Raw genomic sequence first — 27817 nt, 5'->3', positions numbered from 1 at the left:
TTACATTTATGTGTGTCCAAGTAAAAAAAATGAGAGTATAATATTGTGAAATTTTAAGATAAAACCGAAGCTTCTCATTGGCTACCTCTCCACGCTCTCCCTCAACTCCTGGTTACTAGGGTAACCGAGTCGGGGTGTAACAGGCGAGCAAATCACATGAAGGCAAAGCATCTTTCTCTCTTCCCTCTCCCCAACTCTAAACCTACACACAGACACACAAACACACATAAACTGGAGTATAAAAGCCCCCGGCCATCAGCTTCTCGGCGTACTTAGAGCGTAACCGCGGGAGACGCTTCTCTGACCTTCCATCTCCTTCTCTCCAGATGAGTGGCTCATTCCTTGCCTCTTCTTGGCCGTCGCCGGGCGTCTGACACTCACGTTGGGACGACGGGGCGCTCATGAAAAGGGGGGAGGAAAAACAATGGGTTGTGGAAATTCGTCTGCCGCCAGCACCTCAGGAGGGGGTGAGTGTTTTTTTATTAAGTATTTTGATAATTAGTGTGTTTTGGGAAGACTTGCACTAAAGCTGGAAAGCTTTCAGAATATAAATCAGAGTCCCCGATGAATGAATGGGAAGATTTCTCAAGGAGAATGTGCCCATGTTGACTCGTCATGATAAAGATTGTGGGGTCTGTCAGTGGACTTGAAGACCTGATTTGAGATCAACGTTCATTCATAAATATACTCTTGACAGTTTTTTCCCCACCAAACATGTGGCCTCATTGATTCGGATTTATAAATCAGTCTTGCAGCAGCTGGGTCCTAAATTTCATTATCAATATGCAACCCAAGGGGACTAACTCGATTTTGTCTCAGGTTCCGGCGGTTCCGGAGAAATGCATTCCGTAAATTTGAACACAAAATAAGATTTTTGAAAAAGAAGCATTTACAGAAAATAATCAGTATCGGATAGTGTACAGAAACAGGACAACAAAGTTTAGTAGGATCTCCAGAATTAAAAAACTACCACTAAAATCCAAAGCATACAAATATCCCTGCTATTTCTATGTTGAAACATTAACTAGATCTAAATGAACAAAACATCGGAGAGAAAAACACACCAGATAGGTTGGAATGTTAAATAGATCTAACTAAACAAAACAAGAAAGTACAAGGCCACGTTAAACATACTCACATGTGAACAGAACCATTGCATGATGTTCCAAATCCAATCAGCTCCAACAGAACAAAACATGAAAAGACAACATAAAAATAATTTCCCCTTGTGGACAGAACAACAATGATTGTGCCATGACAACGAGAGCATTAAATACAATGCAGGCACACTAACTAACTGTAACTGAACAGAAACACGAAAGTAATTGAATTAAATTGTTTTACTGTCATTGACATTAACAGACAATGCAGAAAATGTTTAAATTCTAACTCGATCTAAATGAACAGAACATGAAAGGAGAAGATGCAGGATATATAGGACTGTTGCCAACTAAATAAAACATGGATTCACGACGATGAAAGGAACATACTCGTGCAAAGATTAAACAAATGTGCGATTTTCCAACAACCAACTAGCTCTAACAGTACATGAAAGTAAGACGATACAAGAAACATTCTCATATGTGGACAGTACAACAACAGGAGTTCCATGACCACAACCATCTGTAACTGAAACCAAAAAACATTAAAGGAAGACACAGATAGGTTAGAACACTAACCAAGTCAAGCTGAGCAAAACATGAAAGTAAGAAGACTCAAGATATGTTTGAATACCTTCCCTTTCAAATTGAAAAAAAAACACGAAAGGTAGACGACGAAAGAAACACGATCACACGAGTACTGAAAAACGACAATGCCATTATGAAAACAGCGTGAAATATAATGCATGTAACTGAACAAAACGCGAAAGAAGGGGGACAAAGTACCCAAACCTGAACATTGGTAGGATAATAACTGGAATGCCATTATGGTGAGACCCTAAAACACTGAATTTAGCAGACAAAGGGCATGATGGCTGTAACTAATCAGGAGAGAGATGATGACTGAGAAGAAAACAATGTACGGAGAGAATCAATAATCCAGCAAAGACGTGGAAGCTGTGAGTGACGTTATATACTCCCAAGGACTTTTTGTGACCTCATAGCATCATGACACCAAAGAGCAAGATTCCACTGAAAGCACTAAAACACAGAACAGTACCAAAAGTACAGAACATGGAATTTAGGGAAGAAGAATGCAAGGTGTCCCAATACTTTTGGCCATTAGTTCACTAAAATGTGACGCTTAAAACTAAGTAAAGCAACATGAGTTCGAGTAGATCCGTACAAAAAAAATAATGCCCCCAAAACCAAAATGAAGTCCAAAACTTTGGTTGCATGATTATGAAAAAATGTACCTACGTATTTTTTTTAGCCAGTTATTACCTCACCGAACAAAAGAATTTGTGAGAGATTTGAGTTATCGTCAGTACCTGAGCCTGAAGCCCGGCTGCCAAGATTTATGACTCGCCATAAAACGAGGAATCGTTCATTTTTGAGACGATTTTACAAGGTCGGTCTCTGAACAAGACGAATCGTTGGCAACCAAGGTAAAAAGGGTCATCGGTATTTGGTACCACCCTCTACTGGCAAGAATTGGAATTTTCATTCATTTTTGATGGACACATTTTTGGGGAAAATGTGTTTTTGGAGAACATTTTTTTCAAATTGGATTGAATAAACTATGAAGCACAGTAAACAAATTATGTCTTTGTAAATGAATTCATCCAAATCAAAGCCACAATTTGTAATAAATAGCGACATCTAGTGAATTAAAAATACTTCATCCATTTTGATAAAAAGCTTTTGATTCAAATTATAAGAAAAACATGTACTACATCGCAAACACACTTGTGGGGTTAAAATTAATTATGATAGTACACAACTTGCAGAAGCTGTGTTTGACCGCCATCTTACTACTTCGGAAGCCTGAAATACGGAAGCTAGCCTAACAGCCACTTACCTTCCACAGCTGAGTTCAGCGTGAGATGGTTGCCGAGTCCTGTCATTCAGGCATCTTCAACTTTTTCTTTAATGTTTTTCTTCCCTAGCCACTCATGTTTGCCTTTTCGCTGCTGCTATGGCTCTCTACTATTGTTGTTGTTAGCTGCCATTGCCTTATTCTTCAGTTTCACTTGCCTTCCAAAGTTAGTCTTGTAAGTCGCTGATTTCTGCGATTCTAGCATCTCTGACTTTTTCCCCAATATTTCATTCTCTAGCCATGCATGTTGGCCACTTGGCTGCAGGCTGTGATTCACGGCTATTGTTATTTTTAATTACTCCTGCTTCGATATTCAGTGTCACTCGCCTTCCATGGTTACTCATGCAAGAATGTACCAGAGTGACACCATGCAGGCCCCTTCAAGTATGTTTTTCCACTGTTTCCTTCTCTAGACGCTCATGTTAGCTACTTTACTACAGGCCATGGCTCGTCGCTAGCCACTATTGTTATTGTTCACTGCTTCCGCTCCGTCCTTTATTGTCACCCACCTTGCTAAGCTGCTCACGCAAGCAAAGATAGCTGTGTTTTGTGACAAATTCTGCTTTACTTTTAAAATCTTTTACTAGTATTTTTAATAGTTGCTAAAATTAATCACTTACACCAGCTTTGACCAACTCCACTTATTAATTATTTTCCGCTAATCCTTTTTAGTAGCTTCTGCTGATAGCCTACTACAGTTAACAGTAACACAAGCTCTGACCAACTCCAGCTATTCGCTCTTTTAGGACGCTCCTCTCACTAGCTTAGTAACTAGCTGCTAAAGTTATCTGCTTACGCTAGCTCTGACCAACTCTAGCTAATTTTCTCTTTTCAGCTTTTTAGTAGCTTTATACAGCCATTCACTCTAACTCCTACTAACTTCAAGTATTCGCTCTGTTTGTCCGCTCCTTTTTAGCGTTTTCCCCTGCTAGCCACTAAAGTTAGGCACATTGACCAGCTTGGACCAACTCTAGCGCCACGCTCTTTTTGGATGCTTCTTTTTGCAAAGTTCTCCCGCTAGCCGCTATAGTTAGCCATTTGCACTAGCCCTGACCAATTCCTGCCGTTCACTCTTTTCAGCTATTTGTTTAAAATAGCTTATCTCACTCGCTGGTAAAGTTAGCCGCTTACGAAAGCTGTGGTCAACTTCAGCCATTCGCTCTGTTCAGCTGCTTCTGCTAGCCACCAAAGTCAGCCGTTTACACCAGCTCGGACCAACTCCAGCTAATCGCTCTTTTAGGACGCTCCTTCTAATAGCTTAAAATCTAGATGCCAAAGTTAGCTGCTACACTAGCTCCGACCAACCCCAGCTATTCTCTCTTTTCAGCTGCTTTTTAGTAGCTTAATACAACCATTCACTCCAACTCTGACCAACTCCAGATGTTCACTCTATTCGTCCGCTCTTTTTTAGTAGCTTCTCCCGCTAGCTGCTAAAGTTAGCCACTTAGACCAGCTCGGACCAACTCCAGCTATTTGCTCTTTTTGAATGCTCCTTTTTGGTAGCTTCTCCCGCTAGCTGCTGCAGTTAGCCACTTAGCCCAGCTCTGACAAATTCCTGCCATTCACTCTTTTCAGCCATTACTTTTAAATAGCTTATATCACTAGCTGCTAAAGTTAGCCGCTTACAAAAGCGCTAAACAACTCCAATTATTTGCTCTTTTCAACTGCTCCAGGTGAATCCAGCTCACTCAGTCTTTTGCCAAGTGGTATCCTTTGAGCTCTCCTAGTGCGTCTTCGGGTACACAAACTTCACTTTGATTCTAAGCTACAACCTCTAGTGGTGAAATTTTACACACTGTCGCCTTAGCCAAAACAGTAAACAACCCTATTGGCCTACTTAAAGTTCTCAGCTGGTCCAAAGCGGGTCATTTCTTTGTCATGCTCTAACCTCCTTCGGTTTTTACAAAGCAACAAATCAAATCGAGCACCATTCAAGCTGAGTCACGCACGTCAATTTCTCAATTTTAAGCGGACACAAGTGACCGCCCAGGCACACAATGTACCGCGCATCTTTGCCCTTATTTTATTTTATTTTTTTCTCATCCTTGCCCTTATTTACCCAGACGCGATTCCTCAGATATAAACCAGCTTTTGTTTGGACACTGAATGGGCCCCTGTGTTGTGTCAGCAGACTTTTTTTGACAGCTGTAAGGGAAATTCTCTTTTTTTTCTCTCTACTCACGCAAACATTTGGGCGTCTTGGGAGAAATGTGTTTATTTTGTGTGGTGTTTCCTTATGCATTGTATTGTTTGTCTATCTCCCGTATGACGTCCATTTTCTTGAACTTTAACGGGTTGGGGTGGCTCAACAAAGCGTTAGCTGTAAAATCTCACAGAGTTAAGCTTAAGGTCAGAAATGAATATACAAAGGAACAGCAAATATGAAATCACATGTTGAATCACTAAAAATCTCGTTCTTTTACTTATCTTCCCGGTAAAGTTAGCTTACGATGCTACTTACACATAAGCGTGCTAGCTGCTAGCTCTCCATAAAGCAGTGCTCGGCAACCTGTTGTGTACCTCGGACCAGTCTGACTGTATTCTCGCAGCCCAACCCAATAACATTAAACATAATACAAATAATATTTAGAATACAGTACTAATAATCCCAAATCGATTGTGTATTCACTGGACTACTAAGGATGTAGATGAAATAAGCAAAGGAATTCTATTTTTATCTATATTTTTCCTCACGGTACCACGTTGTAAAACTTTATTTTGGCTGAACCAGAGAAAGAACCACCATTATTATCATTGTATTACTCCAACAAGATCACAATTACAATCCAGTTGGCAAAAAATATAGAGACTAATAAATAGATAGGCCGGTTATTTTCACCTTTGACATAAAGTATTTACATCTCAAATAGGGAATACACAACTGGGATATTGCACCCGAACCGGGATATTCCACTTAAAACAGTAACAAGTCAACGTGAAAACTGAAAAATCTTCCATTCGCACAACATTATGGATACGATGCAAAACATGAAATGAATTCTTTCCCATAATGCTCCATCATGTACAACATTTCAGTGTCCGTTTATAATCAGATTTTCTTTGCCTTTGAGTCAACGCCCAAAAATTGAGGTTGCTCGAATTCCATGGCCCCAGGTGTATTTTTTTAATCACTGATGCTTTAAAAACTATTTTTTCCCTCGTCTCAGTGTGCTTCTCATTTCTGATGAAAACAAATTGTTTATCATCTCTTATTCTTTACTTTCAGGTCCGTCCGAAGCCTCCAGAGATGTGTGAGTACATTGGCCATTATGACTTTTCTCCTATATTTTATATATACAGTATATATATATATATATATATATATATATATATATATATATCTAATGAGACGAGATGAGATATATATATATATATATACATATATATAAACAAGTGAAGAAAATAAGTATTTGAACACAATGATGTATTGCTATTTATCCCGCTTAGAAATCATGGAGCGGTCTGAAATTTTCATAGTCCGGGGCGGCAGTAGCTCAGGAGGTAGAGCGCTCGTCTTGGGATCAAGGGATCCCAGTTCGAATCCCGGCTCGTCCGTGTTACATGTCGGAGTGTCCTTGGGTAAGACACTGAACCCCTAATACCCCCAATAAGCAGGTTAGCGCCTTACATGGCTGCAAGGCCGCAATTGTGAAATGTGGAGCACATTGTAAAGCGCTTTGGGAAGTCATTGACTTGAAAAGCGCTATATAAATGCAGATCATTTCATTTCATTTCACTGTGAGAGAGATAAACTAAAAAGAAAAATCCAGAAATCTCAATGCATGATTTTTTTAACTAACTAATTATATATATATATATATATATATATATATATATATATATATATATATATATATATATATATATATATAGGGCAGCACGGCGGCGCAGTGGTTAGCGCTTGTGCGGCACAGTTCATGTCATGGGAACCCGTCAGGGGTTCAAATCCAGCTCCAGACTTCCTGTGCGGAGTTTGTATGTTCTCCCGTGCTTGCGTGGGTTTCCTCCGGGCACTCCAGTTTCCTCTCACGTTCCAAAAAACATGCATTTCAGGTGAATTGGCCGGTCAAAATTGTCCCTAGGTGTGAATGAGCGAATGAGTTGTCTGTCCCTGTGTGCCCTGCGATTGGCTGGCAACCAGTTCAGGGTGTCCCCTGCCCACTGCCCGGAGATGGCTGGGATGGGCTCCAGCACCCCCCCCCCCCCCCCCCCCAGCGACCCTAATGAGGATAAGCGGTACGGCTGATGAGATGAGATGAGATATATATATATATATATATATATATATATATATTTTGGGCAGCACGCCGACGCAGTGGTGAGCGCATGTGCGGCACAGTTCTAAGGTCATGAGATCAAACCTCCTGTGTGGAGTTTGCATGTTCTACCCGTGCTTGCGTGGGTTCTCCGGGCGCGCCAGTTTCCTCCCACATTCCTAAAACATGCTTGTCAGGTTAATTGTCCAAATTGTCCCAGGGTGTAAATGGGCGAGTGAGTTGTCTGTCTCGGTGTGCCCTGTGACTGGCTGGCAACCAGTTCAGGGTGTCCCCTGCCCACTGCCCGAAGAAAACTGGGATGGGCTCCAGCACCCCCGCGACCCTACTGAGGATAAGCGGTGCAGATAATGGATGGATGGATACATATACACACACACATATATATACATATATATATATATATATATATATATATATATATATATATATATAAACTGTTCTTTACTAATGATCCGTATAGCCATTACAATCTGTCTTCTGGAGACCTCTAACTTTATTATTTTATTTAAAATCTGATTATGTATGTGTGTGTCTTTTGTTTAAAAAAACAGTAACATTCTGCTTCTGTCTCCATGAAGTAATATTTGAGAAACTAGAATAGAGCTTTACTAGAACCCCCCTTGTTGTCCTTGGGTCCAAATGATTATCAAGTGGCCTCATCTCTTCTTTAGACATTAGGAGCTATTATAAATCAAAATGATGCATAGATGGGAAACCAGTTCCTCACACTCATCATGAAGAGGTAGAGAAGAGACACGACCAAGTTGTTCTACTACTCGTATAGAAAATTAAAATATAATTTAGTGAGAAACATAAATACTTAGAGCAGCACGGCGGCGCAGTGGTTAGCGCTTGTGCGGCACAGTTCATGTCATGGGAACCTGTCGTGGGTTCAAATCCAGACTTCCTGTGCGGAGTTTGTATGTTCTCCCCGTGCTTGCGTGGGTTTCCTCCGGGCACTCCGGTTTCCTCCCACGTTCCAAAAACATGCATTTCAGGTGAATTGGCCGGTCCAAATTGTCCCTAGGTGTGAATGAGCGAATGAGTTGTCTGTCCCTGTGTGCCCTGTGATTGGCTGGCAACCAGTTCAGGGTGTCCCCTGCCCACTGCCCGGAGATGGCTGGGATGGGCTCCAGCCCCCCCGCGACCCTAATGAGGATAAGCGGTACGGCTAATGAGATGAGATGAGATAAATACTTAGAATCTCTCTCTCAAGGAATGTCATCTGAGTAAATATTAGAGTGTGGTGTTAAGTGAGTACGTAATTATTGGCTATTTTTTTATACTATCAGGACAAGATATAGTGTAGATGGAAATAGGGAGCATTTATCAAACCTTAGGGAGTGGGTTTTGTGTTGACATGAATCCGTTACTGTGTTTACGCATACGGTGGTGTACGTGTTCCCCGATAAACATCAGAACTTCATCGGCCTCATGAGAGCTGACAGCAGCATGTTAAGCAACACCGCCCAGAAAAAATGTAAACACATATAGGGTGTAATACGCCCCCACACTCAATCGCTTGAAGCGTCACATAGTAATAAACGTGACATTAGCCTGGGATTTTTCAGCCCTGGAGGAGAGGCCGGTTATGAATGCGTAGATGAAGCCATAAATAAGACGGCCGGAATCGTAACTGAATGGGTAATGTGATTATTGAGCCTATTTGTTTTGAGCCATTGAGCTGATTTACATGTGCATCTTCTCTCAATCAGGACAGAAGATCCCTTGGCGGACGATGAAAAGAGAAGGTACATTTGACTGGAATCAACACATTGAGTGCCATTGACAACAATAGACGTCAAATCTGAAGTGTATTGGCATTGCCATTTATCCCTTTACCCCTTTTTATTCCCTCCCTTTTCCTTATTCCACATTTTTAAAACGAATGGGTAGCCACCAGGGGACGCTAAAGAACTAGATGTGGCTCTAGAGCTGCAGGTTGCTGACCCCTGACATAAATCGATTTTATTTTATTTTTTCATTCCTCAAAAGTTCCACTTTGGAAAATTGGTGGGATTAAATTAGCTTCACATAATTTGTGGATTTATTTTACACAAATGATGAACATTTAGTGATAATAATTAAATATTTTTGTATCACATTATAATCACTTAATCATGAAATAAACATTGCACTACTTCGGAGGAATTGTTAATTAAAATAATAAATAGGAAAATGTTGACATTACGTCAAAGTAAAAAAAAATGTTTAAAATATAATTACAAATTCCTGTGGATGGTTAATAACAAATATAAAATATTTTGTGTTGTCTAAAAGAAAAAAACATGTTTAAAAAACATAAGTAAAAAATGTCAGGATCAGAACGGCGACAGGACCCACTTGCGTTCCATTTCTCTCAGTTTTATTGGGAAGAAAGGAAAGGATTGCACACACGATCGGGTGATCGCTATTCGCAGGAAGCAGGCCGCTCTGAACGCGGAAGTGGCACTTCCGTGGCGAGCGATGGCGGTGTCGGGAACAGAAAAAACGGGTCAGTAGCCGGGACAGGAGGGCAAAAAAACGTGGTCGGGATCAGCAACGAGTCGAAAGCCAGGAGAGGTGAGTATACGTGGTCAAGATCAAACAGATGGGAACAAAAACACGAGTGAGTGAGGGTCGAAAAGCTTGCCTAGAGTAAACTGAGGTCCGCAGATGGACTGACTACAGGGGACAGATAGGAGTGGGTTTGAATAGGGAAAGAGAGCCAATCAGAGTCCGAGGCAGTTGGCGCCAAAGGAGCAGGCACAGGTGAAGCATATAGGTATTTATGACAAAAACAGTACATCCCAAAAATCTGAAGATTCATTTTGATAAATAACAAAAAATTAACATACACCTGTAATTGCGTAGCCTTTTTAAAATGAATAATAGGACATGTCTTAAAAATGATAAGTTACTGCAAATATTAATATGAAACAATTAATTACTGTCTCAAAGTGCATAGGAATCCTTTTAAAAGTCCGTATTCATTAAACATAATATTTTTTTATTTAGATAGGAAAAATGACATAAAATGCATAGAAATACAAAAAAATCTACAAAACTTATTAGTTATTTTTTTATTAACACAACTGATAATCATCAACCTTTTATGGGGGCAGTTTAAATTATTGTAAACAAAAAAGGGAAATATTTTAGTATTGTTTCAAATTGCATGTAATAAAACAGTTTTAAATTCCTATGCAAAAAATCAATAAATGTAATGATTAAAAAAGTAATGTCATGATTACTGATTTGGGGCACCTGCGGCTGCCCCAGTGGCGCCAACAGCCCTGGTCGCTGATTGGCTCCTTGACACTTTTTAAACCCCCGAATCCCTGTTACCGGCTTCCGATCATTGCGAACCTTCAGCTCCCGCTAAGGCAAGCCTTTCGAACCTGACCCCCTGTTTTTTGATTCCCGCACGTTTCCCGGCTTCAACCTGTTTCCGTTTGATCACGTCTCTGATCCTGCGCCCCGACAACCCGACCTGCTTTTCCCTCTTCGACACCGCTATCGCTTGCCAGAGAAGTGCCACATCCGCGTCCCGAGCGACCTGCTCCCCACAATCAACGATTACCGGATCGTGGGTGCCAGCTTACGTCTCCTTTCTCAATAAAACTAAGAAACTAACGCAATTGGGTTCCCGTCTCTGTTCCTGGTGCCTGACATGTCAATTCATTTGGAAAGGAAAGAGGATCAAGATAAAACATTTCAAAAAGGGGAACTCAATTCAGATTGATTTATCTTTTTTTTAATACCTACCTACCTACTTATCTACCTATCTACCTAACCAGCCATCCATCTACCTAACTACCCATTACCCACCCAACCACACACATACCTACTTACCTGTTTAAATACACACATTATACAGACGCCGCCCAACCTACGAAAGAGTTAGGTTCCAGGCGGTTGTTCGTAAGTTGCTTCAGTGTTATATTGTGTATGTTTATGGTTTCTATAAGTATGTTTAATGCTTGTATATGTAACCTGTATTGTTTTGTACTAAAAAAATAAACATTTCATCAAATAATATGCTCTATAAAGATAAATAAAGTCAAGTTTAACTTGGTTTTGGAAGATGGGCTTTAAGAGTTCGGTGACTTTCTCCTCCGTGGTGGAAAGTGGCCGGAAAAAAGCTTTCCGTGTCACGATTGCCGATTCAGGGCACCTTTGACTGCCCTGAGAGCTGATTGGCTCAGAGACTCCTTTTAAACCCTCGGCTTTCAAGAGGACGCGGTCAGATCGTTGCAACCCTATGCTCTCAGCTAGGCAAGCTCATTCCGTCCGACATTTTTCCTGCCCTGTTTTCCTCTGCCTGATACCCGTTGCTGACCTGTTTCTGGACTCGATTCTGCCCTGTTCTGCCATCCCGACATCCGACCTGTTTTGCCCCGCTACCTGCCTGACACCTGTTGCCGACCTCGTTTCCGAACTCGATCCCGCCCTTGCTCTCCCGTCCCGGCTAACGACTAGTATTCCTGCAAATCCAAGATCATCCTCGCTCGACACGGAAGTGCCGCTTCCGCGTTTCCAGCCACCTGCTACCCGTGTCCGTCGATCCTCGGATCGTGGAAGCAAGCCCTGCTCTCCCTCTTTATCAATAAAACTGAGTAAACGAACGCTACTGGCCTGTCTCCGTTTCTGGTCTGTGAGATTCCGACCATTTTCTCAATCGCATCAAGCTTGCTTATTCCACTTTTTGTTTAAAAAAAAAAAACGTCTCGCCTCTTCTTTACACCTTGCACCAACCATATTGAATGGATGCACAAGATATTACAAACAATAAAAATGTCAAAGTTCTGAGCGCGCTGAAGATACAGTATAGAATGTTTACACACGAACTAAGAAGAAGAAGCGGATATCTTCTTCGGTGTGAATGCTGGGTGACCTCTCACAGCATCACACGCCGGTAGTGGCGGAAAGAAGCACTACAGTAATGTCCTGTACTTGGAAAAGGGTGTACACAATACAAAAACTTATATATAGATATTTTTCGACATCCCGAAAAAGGATCGTATCTGCCGGGATCTGTAAGTCGAATGTACGTAAGTCGGGGAGCGTCTGTATTTACATACAGTATAAATAGTACATGTTAGCATTAGTCCAAAACTTTATCTACTCTTAATTGACATTTAGGTGGACTATAATTGTAAAAAGAGTTTTCCATCGCCATAGTTTAATTGCATGATGATGAAAAATACTACTTTTTTTCACTAGGAACTATGGTGGCGTGTATGTGGGTCTTCCGACAGATTTGACCGCCGTAGCCGCAAGTCAGTCCAAATCGAGCCGAAAAGGTCAAATTTGAGATTATCTGTTGTGCCATGATTTGACTAGTGACTGATGATTTCTCTTCTTTTTCAGACTAATTAGGGAAGAGGATCTCACAAAGGTAAGTGTAACATTTTGGGAGAAAAACATGTTTCAAAAAGCCTTAGACTGCCCTGAGAAAAAAAGGAACACCATAAGTAAATAAAGTCTTCTTGTTTTGCATTTTAAATGGTTTATTTTTCTAGTAAAATTATTAAAATAACGTCTATAATAAAAAGTAACTAAAATTATATTTCATTTATACTGTATAAGAAATCTAACATTAGTTATAATAACAATAAAATATTAATAACAACAATTGGCCTATATCCACTGTGTAAAGACTAGCCCATTAGGGATGAAGATGACATAGGAAAATGCATTATATCATTGTGAGACTATTTTTACTCATGGTACCAGAGTAGAAACATATATTTAATATAGAAAACAGAAAGCCATTCTGAAAGATATGAATAAATGCAAAAAAGCACGACACAGGGAAGCAATTCTTTGGTATATCTGATGATGAATTGGGCTGTGCAGGACAATGAATAAATGCATTGTAAATTTCATTTAAATATTGTATCTATGGCCCCACATATTCGATAATGTGGTAATGTGGGTAAAAAGTGTAATGATGGGATCAAATCGAATGCCTTTTCCCATGTCATCTACCTCCCTATTGGTCGAGTGGTTAGGATTCGGCGCTCTCACTGCTGGGACCCGGGTTTGATTCCGGTTTAATGGTACTGATCAATTATTGCTCAAATATACGGTAAAACCTCGTGTATAATGCAAACCCAAAAATGGGCATTATATACAATACAAGCAAAAAAATAAAGCAACTTTTTTTTAAAATAAGGGAACTTTTGTCTTTCTCCTAGCCCAGTACCAAATGACCCACGGCCCGGTACTGGCCTGTGGCCTGGTGGTTGCCTACCTTTGGTCTAACACCTAAACCAGTTTTACCCAAACTCGTATGTTGTCAGGCAGAGAGCTCATCCATTGGCTGCAGGGTGCCACATACGGACTCCTCATTGGACGACTTCCCCAAGTGACTCCCTTTCCCATGCCAGGATGGTGAAGTCTCTTCAGATTTCCCATGACGGTTTTGTTTGCTGGACTCGCAGCGGGAGGTGGTGCCGCTCGCAGCGGAGCTCTGCAGATGCCAATTATCTTCCCTTGGAAATAAAACCCTGCAAGAGGAAATGGCCGTCGAGGACCGTGGTGACTGTCGGAGTGATGAAATGACACTAGACAATTATCCGTTTTCACTTTTTTTCTCTAGCATGCCGCAAATAGCAATCGTCGCGTGAGAATGTCACAGAATCATTGGGAGGTTTCTCGAGGTACATTTGCTGCCCGCAACAATAAGGTACGACTCCAGGTCAGTAGTAGTAAATTGTCAGGTTCCTTAAGACATTTTTATACCCAAAATACCAAAAAGAGGCTCAGATAGTGAATTATTTTCCAGCTGGGAGACAGCGAAGGAACAACTGAAATTGGGAACTTGCTCACATGCTTCTGCTCTCCCTTAGTTTCCCCAAACATTTTATTTTATCTGTGTCTCCTAGCTCCATCAACCGTCTTTGCCCTTCCCTCACCCCACACACGACAGCCATCCTCGTCCATAGCCTTGTCACTTCACGCCTCAATTACTGCAATTTCTTTCTCTACGGTTTACTTCAAAGTCCCTCCATAAACTTTGGCTAGTCCATAACTCATCACCAAAAACCCCTCTTGCCATTACATCACCCCTGTCCTTCAGCAACTCCACTAGCATCCAAACTACCATAGAATCTTTTACAAAATCCTGCTCTACACCTACATGGCCAATCATAACCTTGTCCCTCCCTACCTCTCCGACCTCCTTCACACTGCCACGCCTCAGATCATCTTCCTCCCTTCACCTCACTATACCCCCTGCCCACCTAAGCTCAATGAGGAGCAGAGCTTTCAGCCGCTCTGCCCCATAGCTCTGAACACATTGCCGCCTCCCCTCCGAAATCTACGACCCTGTCCACCTTCAAATCCGGACTCAAACTCATCTCTTCAGACTTGCCTTTTCTTAACGATCTGCTTCACTCTAATGTGTTTTATTTGCTATTTATTACTTACTTGTTTTACTCTTGCTTTATTGTTGTGTCCTACTCATATGTACAGCAACCTTGGGTGTCCTGATGGGCGCTTTGAAGTACAATGTATTATCATTATTATTATTTTAGATAAGAAGAAGAAACCACACTTAAAACTTCTCTACTATTAGACTTGAATGTAACTTACACATGCTTTATACAAATGCTAATAAGCAATTGTGTATCTGATAATTATTCCGACTGAAATGTAATAAAATAAATTAAATAATCTTTGTTAAACAATTATTATTCCTTTAATAGCAGATAACTTAGGTCATTTAAAATCATTTTACTGATTCTTATTTTATTATTTTGTTAATACTTAAAATAACTCCTAAAATATATTTTAGTAGTAAATGTAACTGTCAGGACCAGAACGAAGACAGGACCCACTTGCGTGCGTTTTTCTTAGTTTTATTGGGAAGAAGGGAAAGGATAATACACACGATCTGTAGATCGCTGGTCGCGGGGAGCAGGCTGCTCAGACGCGCAAGTGGTATTTCCGTGGCGAGCGATGGCGGTGTCGAGAGCGGAAAAAACAGATCAGTAGCCGGGACGGGGGAGCAAAAATCGTGGTCGAGATCAGAAGAGGGGTCGGAGCCGAGAAACAGACGGGAATCAGAACAGGAGAGAGTCAGGGTCGAAAAGCTTGCCTAGCGTAAGATGAGGTTAGCAGACGGACTGACGACCGGTGACAGGAAGACAGGGGTATAAAAAGTGATAGGTAGCCAATCAGCATCCAGGGCAGTTGGCGCCGAAGGAGCAGGCTCAGGTGCCTCGCATCAGTAATCATGACAGTAACAAAATACTGAAAAAGCATTCCTTTTCAATTTCTCCTTCACTGGCTGATTTGAAATAATTTCACAGATATTTTTTGTGTCAAAAAAAATTCCTAAATTATAAATTAGGATAATAATGTTCAGAATAAGTTTAAAAATATTGAAATTCAATATTTTATGAAATATATTTTTAATTTATTTAGTAAATTAAAAAAAAAATACAAAGAGCTAATTTCTCAATATCAAATTTATTTGGGATTTTATTCTATTTAAAAAAAAAACACTTATCATACGATAATGATTTTTTCAATTTATCTTAGGAATTATTCCAAGTAAAAAATATACTTAAAATGCCCCACAAACAGGAAGTTAATCAATTAAATTTGCTTATTTTAAGTCAACTATTACTTGCTTATTTTACAAACAAATATTATTTATCAGATAAAAATAAATTTGAAAAAACACTTGTAAATTATACATAGTTCAGTGGCAGTAAATGAAATAAAATAAGAATTAAAAATACTGAAAAATAATTTCTGCAAGAGATTGTAAAATGGGACAACAATTTTCAAAAGAAGTTTCCAATAGAATATTAGAATAATACACTATATATATTGCCTTTAAGAATTCAGAGAATAAGCTAATATAAATTGATCTTAATTATTTAAAAAATACGTTTGAGGAAAAAAAATCTAAATTGATTAAAATAAAACCAATTAACATAGAAAATTACCAGAAAGTAAATCAGATAGTTTTGATTATTTTATTTATCACATTAATTTTCACATTTTACAAAAATACATATTAAAAACGTTTATCAAATGATTGCACTTATTTTAAGTAATTTTGCTTTATTTTTCCCTATAAGATGTGAATATTTATATTATTATTGAACTAAAAATATGCATTCAAATATTTATTGAAATTATAAAAATAAATCTCTAAATACCATGTACTTCAGTAGTAATACATGTAATAAAATTATGTATTTATTGAAAAAAAATTTCAAAATACGTTTTAAGAATAAAATATCAAAATAGATGATCTGTTTGATTAAAATAAAAAAAAAAAAACATACTGTACATAATCTGACTCGTTACTGACTTATCACGACTGGAGCAAATGGCGGATCCAAATGCGTAACGTTTCACACAATGCTTTATTAAGGGATTACGGAAGTCAGGGACAGGGGAAAAGACAGAGATCTGGTGCTTGCTAGACAGGTGGAACAGGAAGCCCCTGCGGCCGATGACAGATGGCGAGGCGGACAGGCGGGGCCGGAGAACGAAGCGTGATCGTGGATCGGAACAAGTCGGGTACCCGCAACGGGAGAACGAAGCGTGATTGTGGATCGGGACAAGTCGGGTAGCCGGGACGGTAGGACGAAGCGTGTTTGTGGATTGATACAGGAAACAGGGACCAGGCAGGATACGGGTGGCTGGGACAGAAAAACGGAGCTTGGATCAATACAGGAAACAGAATCGGGACACGGGTAGCCCGGACAGGAGAATGGAGCTTGGATCGGGGATCGATACAGGAAACAGAATCGGGATACGGGTAGCCTGGACAGGAGAACAGAGCTTGGATCGGCGAACGATACAGGAAAGAGAATCGGGATACGGGTAGCCGGGACAGGAGAACGGAGCTTGGATCGGGGATCGATACAGGAAACAGAATCGGGATACAGGTAGCCGGGACAGGAGAACGGAGCTTGGATCAGGGATCCATACAGGAAACGCAATTGGGCAGGATACGGGTAGCCAGGACAGGAGAACAGAGCTTGGATCGGGAATCGATACAGGAAACAGAATCAGGATACAGGTAGCCAAGACAGGAGAAAAGAGCATGGATCGGGAATCAATACAGGAAACAGACTCAGGATACGGGTAGCCAGGGCAGGAGAACGGAGCTTGGATCGGGGGTCGAAACTGGGAACAGGTCGGGATCAAAACGGGAGCCAGAGTCAAAAGTGCTTGCCTTGCACGTGCTGAGGTTTGCAGGTCTGACCAGAAGTGAACGAGAATGACGTGTTTAAATAGGAGAAGGACTAATAAGGGAGCGAGTGGCAGCTGGGGCTGAACGAGTGAGCGCAGGTGGGGGCAATTGGCAAATCATGACACAGCATATTTTGGGGGGAATCCAGCACAATTTTTATGAATAAAATTAAAGAAATATTGTGTTTTTTATCTTTACATTATTCAGTATTAGATCAACGTAAAGCCATTTCAATTGAAAGAATAAAAAAAAAATTGAACTATGGTACATAGAAAATCAAGTCGATTCAGGAAATAAGCATCAATAGCCACCCATCCTTAAACAAAACAGCACTGAACGTCTGATTGTACAAGGTGAAACATAGCAGTATGTAAAAATAAGCGCCAAAGTTGAAGGTGAGGCACTTGACTGCTCGCCTCTAATTGAACGTAGAGGCGGGCACTCGACATGTTGAGCACGCCGAGAATCAGGCCAACCTTAAACACTTCAGATTCGAGTAATTCTCTTTTCCCCTTCAGGCGACCGAGCGATTGTCGGAAAAAAACACTGACCACCTAGCTTAGTCCTCTTTGCCATCAGTCATAAGAACATCATGGCGGCAATCAAGAAGCTCAACATGTGGCCAAAAACACTCAGGTGCTGAAAATAGAAAATGAGGTACAGTTGAAATAACACCTTTCTGGCAATTTATTTATTCTTAAAGGGAAATTTGGATGACCAATTTCAGTTCTGTAGCTTTATTATTATGGTTGTGTTGCGAGGCAGGATACACGTGCAGACACAAGCAGGAAGTTGAAAGTTTTTTAAATGGGCAAGGAAATTAACCCAAAGCGCTCCGAAGAGGTAAAGACAAAATCAGAAACAGAAGAACACAGCACCAAAACGAGCGTCTGGTTAAGAAGGCAGTCTTACGAATATCCAAGCTGATTAATGAGTGAGGTGCAGCAATCTCCATCGTTCAAAGCAGATGATCTGACACAGAATTTTTTGTTCTCGCTCCTTTTAACTGCTATAGTTCATGAGCACCCGGTGTTCTCACTTAAAATTCAAATTTCAAGAAAATGCTTATCTAAATACTTCCCCGTTGGATTTCATAACTTATTGAAAGGAGATAGAGCTTCTTTAAACTTCTGCAAACACACACGGGCTATTTTATTTTATTTTGTTATATTGCAGTGGTTGGCACATTTGCCTGAGACGCAAAAGCTCCCGGTTTGAGACGGATAGGGATGCGCGCCACCAGGCTGTACTTGACCAAGACACACCACAGGAAATTGTGCCCCTACGACCCTAGTTGTTGAGGGAAACTACTAACCAATCAACCATTTCTCTAAACCAGGGGTGTCAAACATGCAGCTTGCTAAGGGGTTTGAATCCGGCTGCGAGACAACGCCGGGAGAAGCGCAAGAGAAATATGAGCTGCAATTTTAAAAATGTCCACCAGATGTTACCAGAAACAGGCACCACTCCCAAAGCAACCCTAGATGCGTTTCTTTCTCTCTCTTTTTCTCTTTTTCACTCTGTGTTTCTTTCGCTTTCCTCTTTTTCTCTCTCCCTTTTACTTTTCTCTCTCTCCTTTTTACCCTCCCTTTCTCTTCTCTCTCTCACTTCTCTGTTCATCTCTCTTTCTTTCTATCAAGTCTGTCTTTATCTCACACTGTTCTCATCTCTATTTTTCTTTTTTGCTCTGTCTCTTTTTTTCTTGGTCTCTTTCGCTCTCATTGTTTGTCCCGTTTATTATTCTCTCTCTCCCTATTTCTCTCTCTTTTTTTGTCTCTCTTTCTCCCTCTCTCTGTTTCAATTTATTATCCATCTCCTTTCTCTCTCTCTTCTTGTCATTTTCTCTCTCTGTGTTCTCTCTCTCTATCTCTCTCATTTTCTCCCCTTCTCTCTTGTTTTTCTCCATTTCTCTCTCTCCCATTTTCTCTCTCTATATATTTTTCTCCATTGCCCTTTCTTTCTCTCTTTCTGTCTCTCTTTCATTCTCTTTTTATTTCTCACTCTTTCTCTTCTCTCTTTGTCTCTCTCTTTCTCTCTTTACTTCTCTCTTCCTCCCTTTTGTTCTCCCCCTTCTGTCTATCTCTGTCACTCCCCTTGTATCCCTCTGGCTTCTTTCTTTCTTTCTTTCTTTGGCTTTAATTCACTAGTCTGGCCCCTGTGAGTGTGCTTTTTCTGTGCTTTTTCTATGATATGGCCCCACAGCTAAAATGAGTTTGGCACCCCTGCCTTAAACAAAGCATCCATGTCTTTTTTTTCTTTTTGGGACAAAAACCCTTTGGGTTTCCTCTATGTTCTCTGGTTGATTAATGGTAGTCAACAAATACAGCTACATTGGGTGCTTTGCAAGTGGTGCCTGCTTTTGGGACATCCAGTGGACATATTTAAAAACTGCGACCCATTGCTTTTCTCTTGTGCTTTGCAAAGCACTGTCTTAAAAGCCACCTAAAATAATCTCGCGGGCCAAATTTGGCTCGCTGGCCTAAAATTTGACCCTGTGGCCCTGGAACATGGTATGCGAGCATAGTCTCTGCTTTGCTACAGAATTCCGCTCTTAAGAACAAATGTTAATTACAAGATCATTTGCAGTGGTCCAAAACAAGTGGGGCAAAACACAGAAGTATAATTATTGGTTATTGATACTATTTATTATTAGAGCCCTGAAACGCTGGCTGGCTAACACGAAATCAATAACGACAAGCACTCCGCAAAGGATTTCGGGCGTCCAAAAACGAGTGGTGTTTGCGCGTATGACTGTGCGAGTCCCGCAACTCACACATCGATACGATCCCTGTCTGCTATAGGATTCCATCACAGCATCATTAACATGTCGATATACTATTAGCTGAACTCCATCCCATAATGCCTTTCCCTCCCTTCATTCAGTTCATAATCTCATGCAGCATACTTTAATTTGATCAGCTATGGAGAAGCTAATACATGTTAACTATGGAAACAAATCTTGTGATTATCAAGAAATTGTCAGGACCAGAACGGAAACAGGACCCACTTGGGTGACGTTTACCACAAGTTTTATTTAAAGAGAGAGGCTGCGCCCGCGATCCGGTGATTGCTGACCGGGGGAAGCAAGTCGCTCTCGTACTTGAATTGTGATTCGAACACGGAAGTGGATCTTCTGTAGCGAGCAATGGCGGTGTCAGGGGCGGAAAACTGTTCAGTAGCCGGGACTGGGAGAGCAAGACATGGTCGGGGTCGGAAACGAGTCGTAACCCAGAACGGGAGAGTAGACGTAGTCAGGATCAAAACAGGTCGTAGCCGGAGACAAACGGGAGCAAAAACGGGACAGGTTGGAGTCAGGGTCGAAAAATGCTTGCCTAGTACTCACGGAGATTCACAGATGGACTGACCACAGGGGATTGACAGGACTGAGTTCAAATAGTGACAGGGAGCCAATCAGAACCCGCAACGGGTGGCGCCAAATGAGCGGGCACAGCTGAGTCACATAAGTAATCATGACAGAAATATGAAAAAAACACACGAATGGCGGTGCACCCTAAGCAATAATAAATAAATAAGTAATAAATCATCAACCATTTAAATAGGGATTTTGCAACATTTTGTTTCGATAGAAAGGGTTAAGTTTAATAATTATCAATAAAATAACAGTAACCAATTGACAATGGAGACAATTATTAAAAATCAGTTCATATTTTGATTCGTCATTTCCTCCCCTTCTGCATCCACCCCATCGCTCCTCTGTACCCGCTCAAGTCACGTAACAAAGATAAATTAAAGATACTGTTTAATTATATACATGTATGTTATTTATAAATAGTAGTTACTCTATACCAATTTGTTATTTTAATGTTTTTAGCTAGGGTTTGGATTTAACATAGGTTTTTAACCACCGGTATATGACAAAGGATTAATGCCATACCCTGGGGGTCCACAGTATATTTTTTGTTAAAAGGAAATCGCACACCAACAAATATCTTCAACCCCCCACACTCCACTATATATTACTCGGTAAAGTACGGTCGCCCCTATTTATTTAAGTACCGGTAGCTGTGTACAAAAAACGTGTTAACATCTGCTTGATTCTGACATATTTTCTCCAACACAAGTATCAAACGAATACTTGTTTTGTTCAAGCTAGGAAAAGACATCCAGGTATTTACTTAGTTCTTTGTTGATTCGTACTTTCAACTGTATTTATTTTTTAGTGCGTGACAGATTACATTTGAAACAAGAATTGAGGATTAGCAAACATGTTTCCATGAACCAGGATGTGTTTGTGCTAGCATGCTAACTTTCGTACCTCTTTTTGATCCTTTTAATTTTCTCAGTTTGAAATTCAAAACGTTCTGGCTTTGGTATCACGTCTTTTTACAAAAACAACAAAATGTATTCATCTACACAGTTTATAAGCTAACAAAAAAAGACATTTTAGGCATATTTGTCTTTCTTATTCTCCCCTGCGGCCGTCAGCTTACCTGTTTTTGGCTTCCGTCCCTGCCGGTTTCTGTCAACCGCATCGCTTTTGCCCTTTAAACTAGCTCCTGCTGTCTAGCATGAATGTCACCGCTATTAGCCTGCACACAGGAGAGCACAAAATGGACGTGAGTCTGTGTTTTCCAGAGGGTTGTATCTGCTTTTTTGTTTCTGTGCAATCGTTTTTTATGTATTTATTTATTTTATTGTGTTTGCGGATGTTGAGACGCTGTACTGCCCTCTGGTTTTGACGGAAAACGTCACATGACAAACCTTGAGCTGCATTTTTTTTAATAACGTATTATATCTCGCAGCTTTCTGGTTTTCAAGGTGTTTACAAAATGTGAATTAAGCAGCATAATGCACTTTTCGAGGCGGCCATTTTGCCACATGCCATCAACTGGCTCACCTAATGAAAACAGATGATTGGTCATTGCTGGATACTTGATGGATTAATCTAAACAGCTGGATATTACTTTATAACTCATATTCAATATTTGTTAGGGAGGTTTTTCCATTACACGTTTTGTATTACACAGTGTGTTGTCATTTTTAGGATACAGTAGACTGGATACAGCCACCCCTCTTTACAACATTTTTATTTTATGTTCTGAAATGAGAGGATTTGAGCTACTGCCGCCTCATAATGAAAATAGATTCAAATATTGTCAGCTAAATATTATTCTTAATTAAGCTTGTAATTGGAGATGCTGGGGCTTGAACCTAAGACCACATACTTGCAAAGCATGCGCTCTACCACTGAGCTACATCCCCAGGTCATGTTCATAAGTAAAAGTGACGCACAGACCACAGATACAAGTACAATGGAAACCTAGATTCATTTTTTATTCTACCACAAGATGTCGCTGTGTTTTGTATTATTATTTAAACTGAACTTTTGTATACTAAGCAAGTTTAACATCTCTAAGATGCCTGTCTGACTATTAGTTAAGGTGTTTAAATGCTGGTCTGCTTTTGGTTTGGGGAAGGGATCGGGGAAGTCAGGGTGAGCAGGACGTCATGGATCGGGGATCAATACAGGAAACAAAATTGGGCATGATATGGATAGCCTGGACAGGAGAACGGAGCTTGTATCAGGAATTAATACAGGAAACAGAATCAGGATACGGGTAGCCGGGACAGGAGAACGGAGCTTGCATCTGATCGATACAGGAAACAGGGGGGGTTTAAAACGGGAGCCAGAGTCAAAAGTGCTTTCCTTGCATGCGCTGAGGTTCGCAGACAGACTGACCAGGAATGAACGAGAATGACGTGTTTAAATAGGGGGAGAACTAATTAGGGAACGATTGGCAGCTGGGGCTAAACGAGTGAGCGTAGGTGACAGCAATTGGCAAATCATGACAGAGAGTTAAGAATTTGTGCCATCTGCAATCCACTGTCGCTGTCCCCTCCCCACTTTGCATCCACCCTCTACTCCTCTCGACCAGCTCAATTCACATCCCACCAAAAATTGATTTCGGTTTTCTTTCTATATTTTGTATAATGTTACCTTATGCATGCTACACATCATTATAACTTACTAAATAAGATTTTGTGATTCTAGTTTTTTTCTTAAATCTGGGGTACAGGGAGTTGGAAACATATTAGTTCCGCATTACCAATGGTTTCTATCCCCCACTTTCACCTAGGGATACTCACCTCAAAATGAATTAATGTCGTAACTGGGGGACTACTGTGCTACTACACATAAGTAGTGCTTACTCTATATTATTTGTTTTTTTGAATGCTTTTATCTGGGGTACTGGGGATTCGGAACACACAAGCTGAGCAATACCATCCATTTGTTTCTTCCTCTATATGGCATTTCACTTTGCCATCTACACCTCAGAACTGATTGTCATATCTCGGGGGATCAGAGTATTCACAACGGATTTTTTGTAAAACCGCCCATTGGCATCCATGGTGGAATCCCTCTATTAATGGCTTATAACTGTTCCCAACACATTGGATTTATGATAAAAGACTTTTATATTGTCTCTGCTCTGTTGTGGTCATTGATCCAGGTAGTACCAAGATCTTTTTCGCATGAGGGGAAAACGAAATCTCTCCAATGGACAAAATCTCGTCTTGGGAGGACGTTTTGTGACCAAATCTGGAGTCATGGTCATTAATCACAGCCCACACAGCGTGTGGGTAATTGCCTATGTTGCGGGAGCGTGCAGTGGCTGCAGAATGAGCTACCGCCTGGTAGAGGTGGCGAGGCGTTTACGGTCCGATTTTTTTTCAAGCGCAGCGGTGAGTTCGAGTCTCATGGGCACAGAATTAACAAGCCACCCTGGGACGAGGATTGTCGGTCCTGAGCTTTGACTGAAAAAGTGCAGAGTATTGTTTTTTTTTAAACCTACGAAGACAATGAAAAGTATTTTGAATTTAAGCCTGAATATTGTGCATGTTAGTTTTATAAACTCTGCCTAGCAACAAACAACCAGGACCCAAAAAATGCAATGAGGACATTTAAAAAATCAGTTTGATCTCTACTGTTCTATCTGTAAAAGCACCAGTGTGTGACATAAAGCAGCCTCTAGTGTTGTAATACTTCCTTAATAGAATACTATTGATTTGAAAATCTGGGAAATGAACAGGGATTTTTAATACTTTTAGGCTTAGAAATTTGTTATTGTATCACATATTTTGAAGAAGCTGATATTTCTGGCCGCTATTTTACGACTAAGGAAGCCCGAATGACCATTTTGCCTCGCTAACTTCACCCGGTGGTGCTTTTGACACATAAAAGTCACTTACATTTGACAGTGCAGACCTGAATGTGAGGGTCACCAAGTCCCATCATTCAGGCATATTTTACTTTTTTCCACTGCTTCCTTCCCTAGCCACACATTTTAGCCATTTGGCTACGGGCCCTGGCTCGCTGATAGCTCATGTTATTGTTTGCTGGTCCTGTTATGTTTTTCAGTGTCACTTGCCTTCCACAGCGGAGTCCTGTGATTCAGGCATCTGGTGCTTGTCTCTTTCTACCTTTTTTCCATTATTTCCTTCTTGAGCCCCTCATGTTAACCATTATGCTGAAAGCTGTAGCTCCCCACTAGCCAATATTGTTATTATTAGCTGCTTCTGCTACGACATTCAGTGTCACTCACCTTCCACAGCTGGTAATGCAAGCGAACGTTGCAGTGTCGTAAACCAGGCATCCGGTGCTTGTAATCTTCGACTTTTTTACACCGTTTCGTTCTTCAGCCACTGACGTTAGCATGCATTGTCGTTCCACAGCTGATCATGAAAGCTAACGTTAATGAGTTCTGGGAATCATGGTCGTGACACTACAAAGTCTGGTGTGCTCTTGCAATCTTGGCCTTTTTTAGTAGCTTTTACGCTAGCCGTTAGAACCTTACCCTAGGTCTGATCTCGCCACTAATGATAGCTGGTTATTCAGCTTTATATTTAGTAGCTTCTCTTGTTAGCCGCTAAAATAAACGGCTCACAGAAACTCTGACCAACTCCAGCTAGTCGCTCTGGGTGTATCCAGCTCACTCAGACTTTTAGCAGGGATTTACACAAGCTTTAATGTCCTTTCACTGCCTGTATTTTTTTACTCACTAATGCAAGAAAATATGAAAGTAGGCCTGAGGATTTTTCAGAGTGATATCCTTTCGGCTTCCGTAGTTTTTCTTCTTCGGATTTACATGCTTCATCTCAATCTTAAGCTACAACAACAACTCATGGTGAATTCTTACACGTTGTTGCTTTAAAATAGACCTGGGCTGTAAGGGAAATTATGGCTTGAATGTGCTTTTTATCCTCTTGTATTTGTATATACTCTAATACCTTTTTACTCTATTTTTATACGTTTATATATTTATAGTATACTCAATACGTGTTTTTTTTCAATTTTACTTGGTGTTCAGAGACAAGCACCTCCAAGGTCGAAAGAATAAGTTCCCAAGCACCAGTAAATATGTCTCTGATTAAAAAGCGAAAACTTGAAAGGCCACTCTCAGGCTACTCCTTCGGCTGTTAATCAAGATGGCCTCGCCTCCCACATTCCAAGTCTGCTCGAGACCATGCCTCCCTGAAATTACAGAGACGAATTTTGTTATAAAGTTTCACTATCCTTATTGCTCATTTATTATACTCGCACGCCATCTCGCGACCAACATTATACACTGCATTTAAATATGTGATTCCTGTCAAATAAGTTTCCTGTGTTCATATAAACCAATCAACTGTGTAGTATCATTCTTGTGCTTTCCAGTAATTTTGCCTTCTGCTAGGGAAAGAGGGTGTTCCTCCAGCTGATCCTGGAAGCACGCAACTCCAATGGAAGGGGGCTATCAAAAACCTAAATTTACGACTCAGAGTGTGTTCTTTTCTTCTTTCTACTACAATCTCAAGTTATATCTTGACATGGGCTCTCCGGCCCTCATGAGCTGCCTGTCCAGCATGATTTAGTATGGTTGTCTTCAACTCAGCTGATACTGTCACGGGGTGGACCGGACCAGAACGGAGGCAGGAAGGGAGAACTCAATTGACAATCATAACTTTTATTTAACAAAATAAAAGTCGTCCAAAACATTCTTACACTCAGAATCGGCAAGTACAGGATTCCTCCGACTCAGGCGAAAGCAGACAGGACGGAAAATGTGTAATGAGCCAACACCCGCAATACCCACAACCCAACCTTAAGTAGCACACACACAATTAGCTGAACTGCTTCAGCTGGTGCCCAGGGGGCGGGGCAGACCGGTCGCCATGGCGACCATGCTGGCCATGACAGATACAAACTATCAGCTTGTTAGCAAACTGGAAGGAGCTTGTTAAGGATCTTGGAGATTGGAATCATCGGTGTTGGAGCAGAGAAACCTCAAAAATCATGTAGGACATAGCGCCCTCAAGGATCCCAGTGCCCGGGTCTTTCTTTAAGAGGTGAAAATGTTTACGGTAGGTTGTTTTCATGAATCAGATTCATTCTGTTTTGGAAATGGGAGGAAGTACTGTAGAAAGAGCATTATGGGACACGAGAATGTAGAAAAGCCATTTCTTAGACTGCTCTCGTTCTAGGTTAGCCATTTCCCTGTTCTTGGTCCCGAATCGACAAGTTGTTGTTCCACCTGTCAGGTCCTATCATGCTTGAAATCTCAGTTGCTTTGCAATCAAGAAGCAAGCAAAGCGTGAACAGCGATGACTTAGCATCACGTCTATAGCGAGGGCAGACGCACTGGTGCACGAATCCTTCATCACATCATTCGTGCAGCTGCTCTTTGTCCACAAAAGTCGCAACTGCTTTGTCCACTTCCGATCTCATGTCGAGGCGGGTTTTCCCTTGATTAGAAAGCAATTGCCTCTATGTACATGAGAAGAGGTCGTTGATTTTGGTTTGAGGGTTTAGAGATGGCGGTTGACCCGCTCATGCGTTTTTTTTTTTGGTCTATTTCAGTTCTTGTTGGGAACACGGGTCTGAACTTACACCTGTGACTATACAGGAAGTCTAAACCAAGCAAACCAATGAGGACATGACTATAAATCGACAATAACTGAACAAAAACGTAAATAAACATTACAGGATCTCCTCTCATCTCATCTCATTAGCTGCACCGCTTATCCTCTGTAGGGTCGCTGGGGTGCTGGAGCCCATCCCAGCAATAATCGGGCAGTGGGCAGGGGACACCCTGGACTGGTTGCCAGCCAATCGCAGGGCACACAGGGACAGACAACTTGCTCGCTCATTCACACCTAGGGACAATTTGGACCGGCCAATCCACCTGAAATGCATGTCTTTGGAATGTAGGAGGAAACCGGAGTGCCTGGAGGAAACCTACGCAAGCACAGGGAGAACATACAAACTCCGCACAGGAAGTCCGGTAGCTGGCATTGAACCCACACAGGAGGTTCCCAAGACCTTAGAACTGTGCCGCCCACGTGCTAACCACTG

General features: G+C 41.0%; 1 protein-coding gene and 1 non-coding gene across 3 annotated transcripts; one reads left to right on the top strand and one right to left on the bottom strand.

Annotated features, from left to right (window-relative positions):
- Positions 1-195: 195 nt before the first annotated feature.
- c25h12orf75 (chromosome 25 C12orf75 homolog) lies at positions 196-14960 on the top strand. 2 transcript variants are annotated; one of them, XM_088339360.1, is made up of 6 exons: positions 196-467; positions 6206-6230; positions 8972-9007; positions 12462-12541; positions 12609-12636; positions 13548-14960. In XM_088339360.1, the coding sequence occupies exons 1-5, from the start codon at positions 425-427 to the stop codon at positions 12611-12613; spliced, it is 189 nt and encodes a 62-aa protein (XP_088195486.1). In that variant the 5' UTR covers positions 196-424; the 3' UTR covers positions 12614-12636; positions 13548-14960. The 2 variants fall into 2 exon arrangements, with proteins under 2 accessions (XP_088195486.1, XP_088195485.1); XM_088339359.1 differs by having other exon boundaries at positions 199-467; positions 13544-14953.
- Positions 14961-22614: 7654 nt separating this feature from the next.
- Positions 22615-22686, bottom strand: trnaa-ugc (transfer RNA alanine (anticodon UGC)). Its single transcript has one exon. It is a non-coding gene; the product is annotated as a tRNA-Ala (tRNA).
- Positions 22687-27817: the final 5131 nt, after the last annotated feature.

Source organism: Urocampus carinirostris, chromosome 7 (assembly GCF_059441175.1).
Source record: "Urocampus carinirostris isolate Australia breed hairy pipefish chromosome 7, RoL_Ucar_1.0, whole genome shotgun sequence".
NCBI lineage: Eukaryota > Metazoa > Chordata > Actinopteri > Syngnathiformes > Syngnathidae > Urocampus > Urocampus carinirostris.
This window is presented reverse-complemented; position numbering and strand designations above follow the sequence as displayed.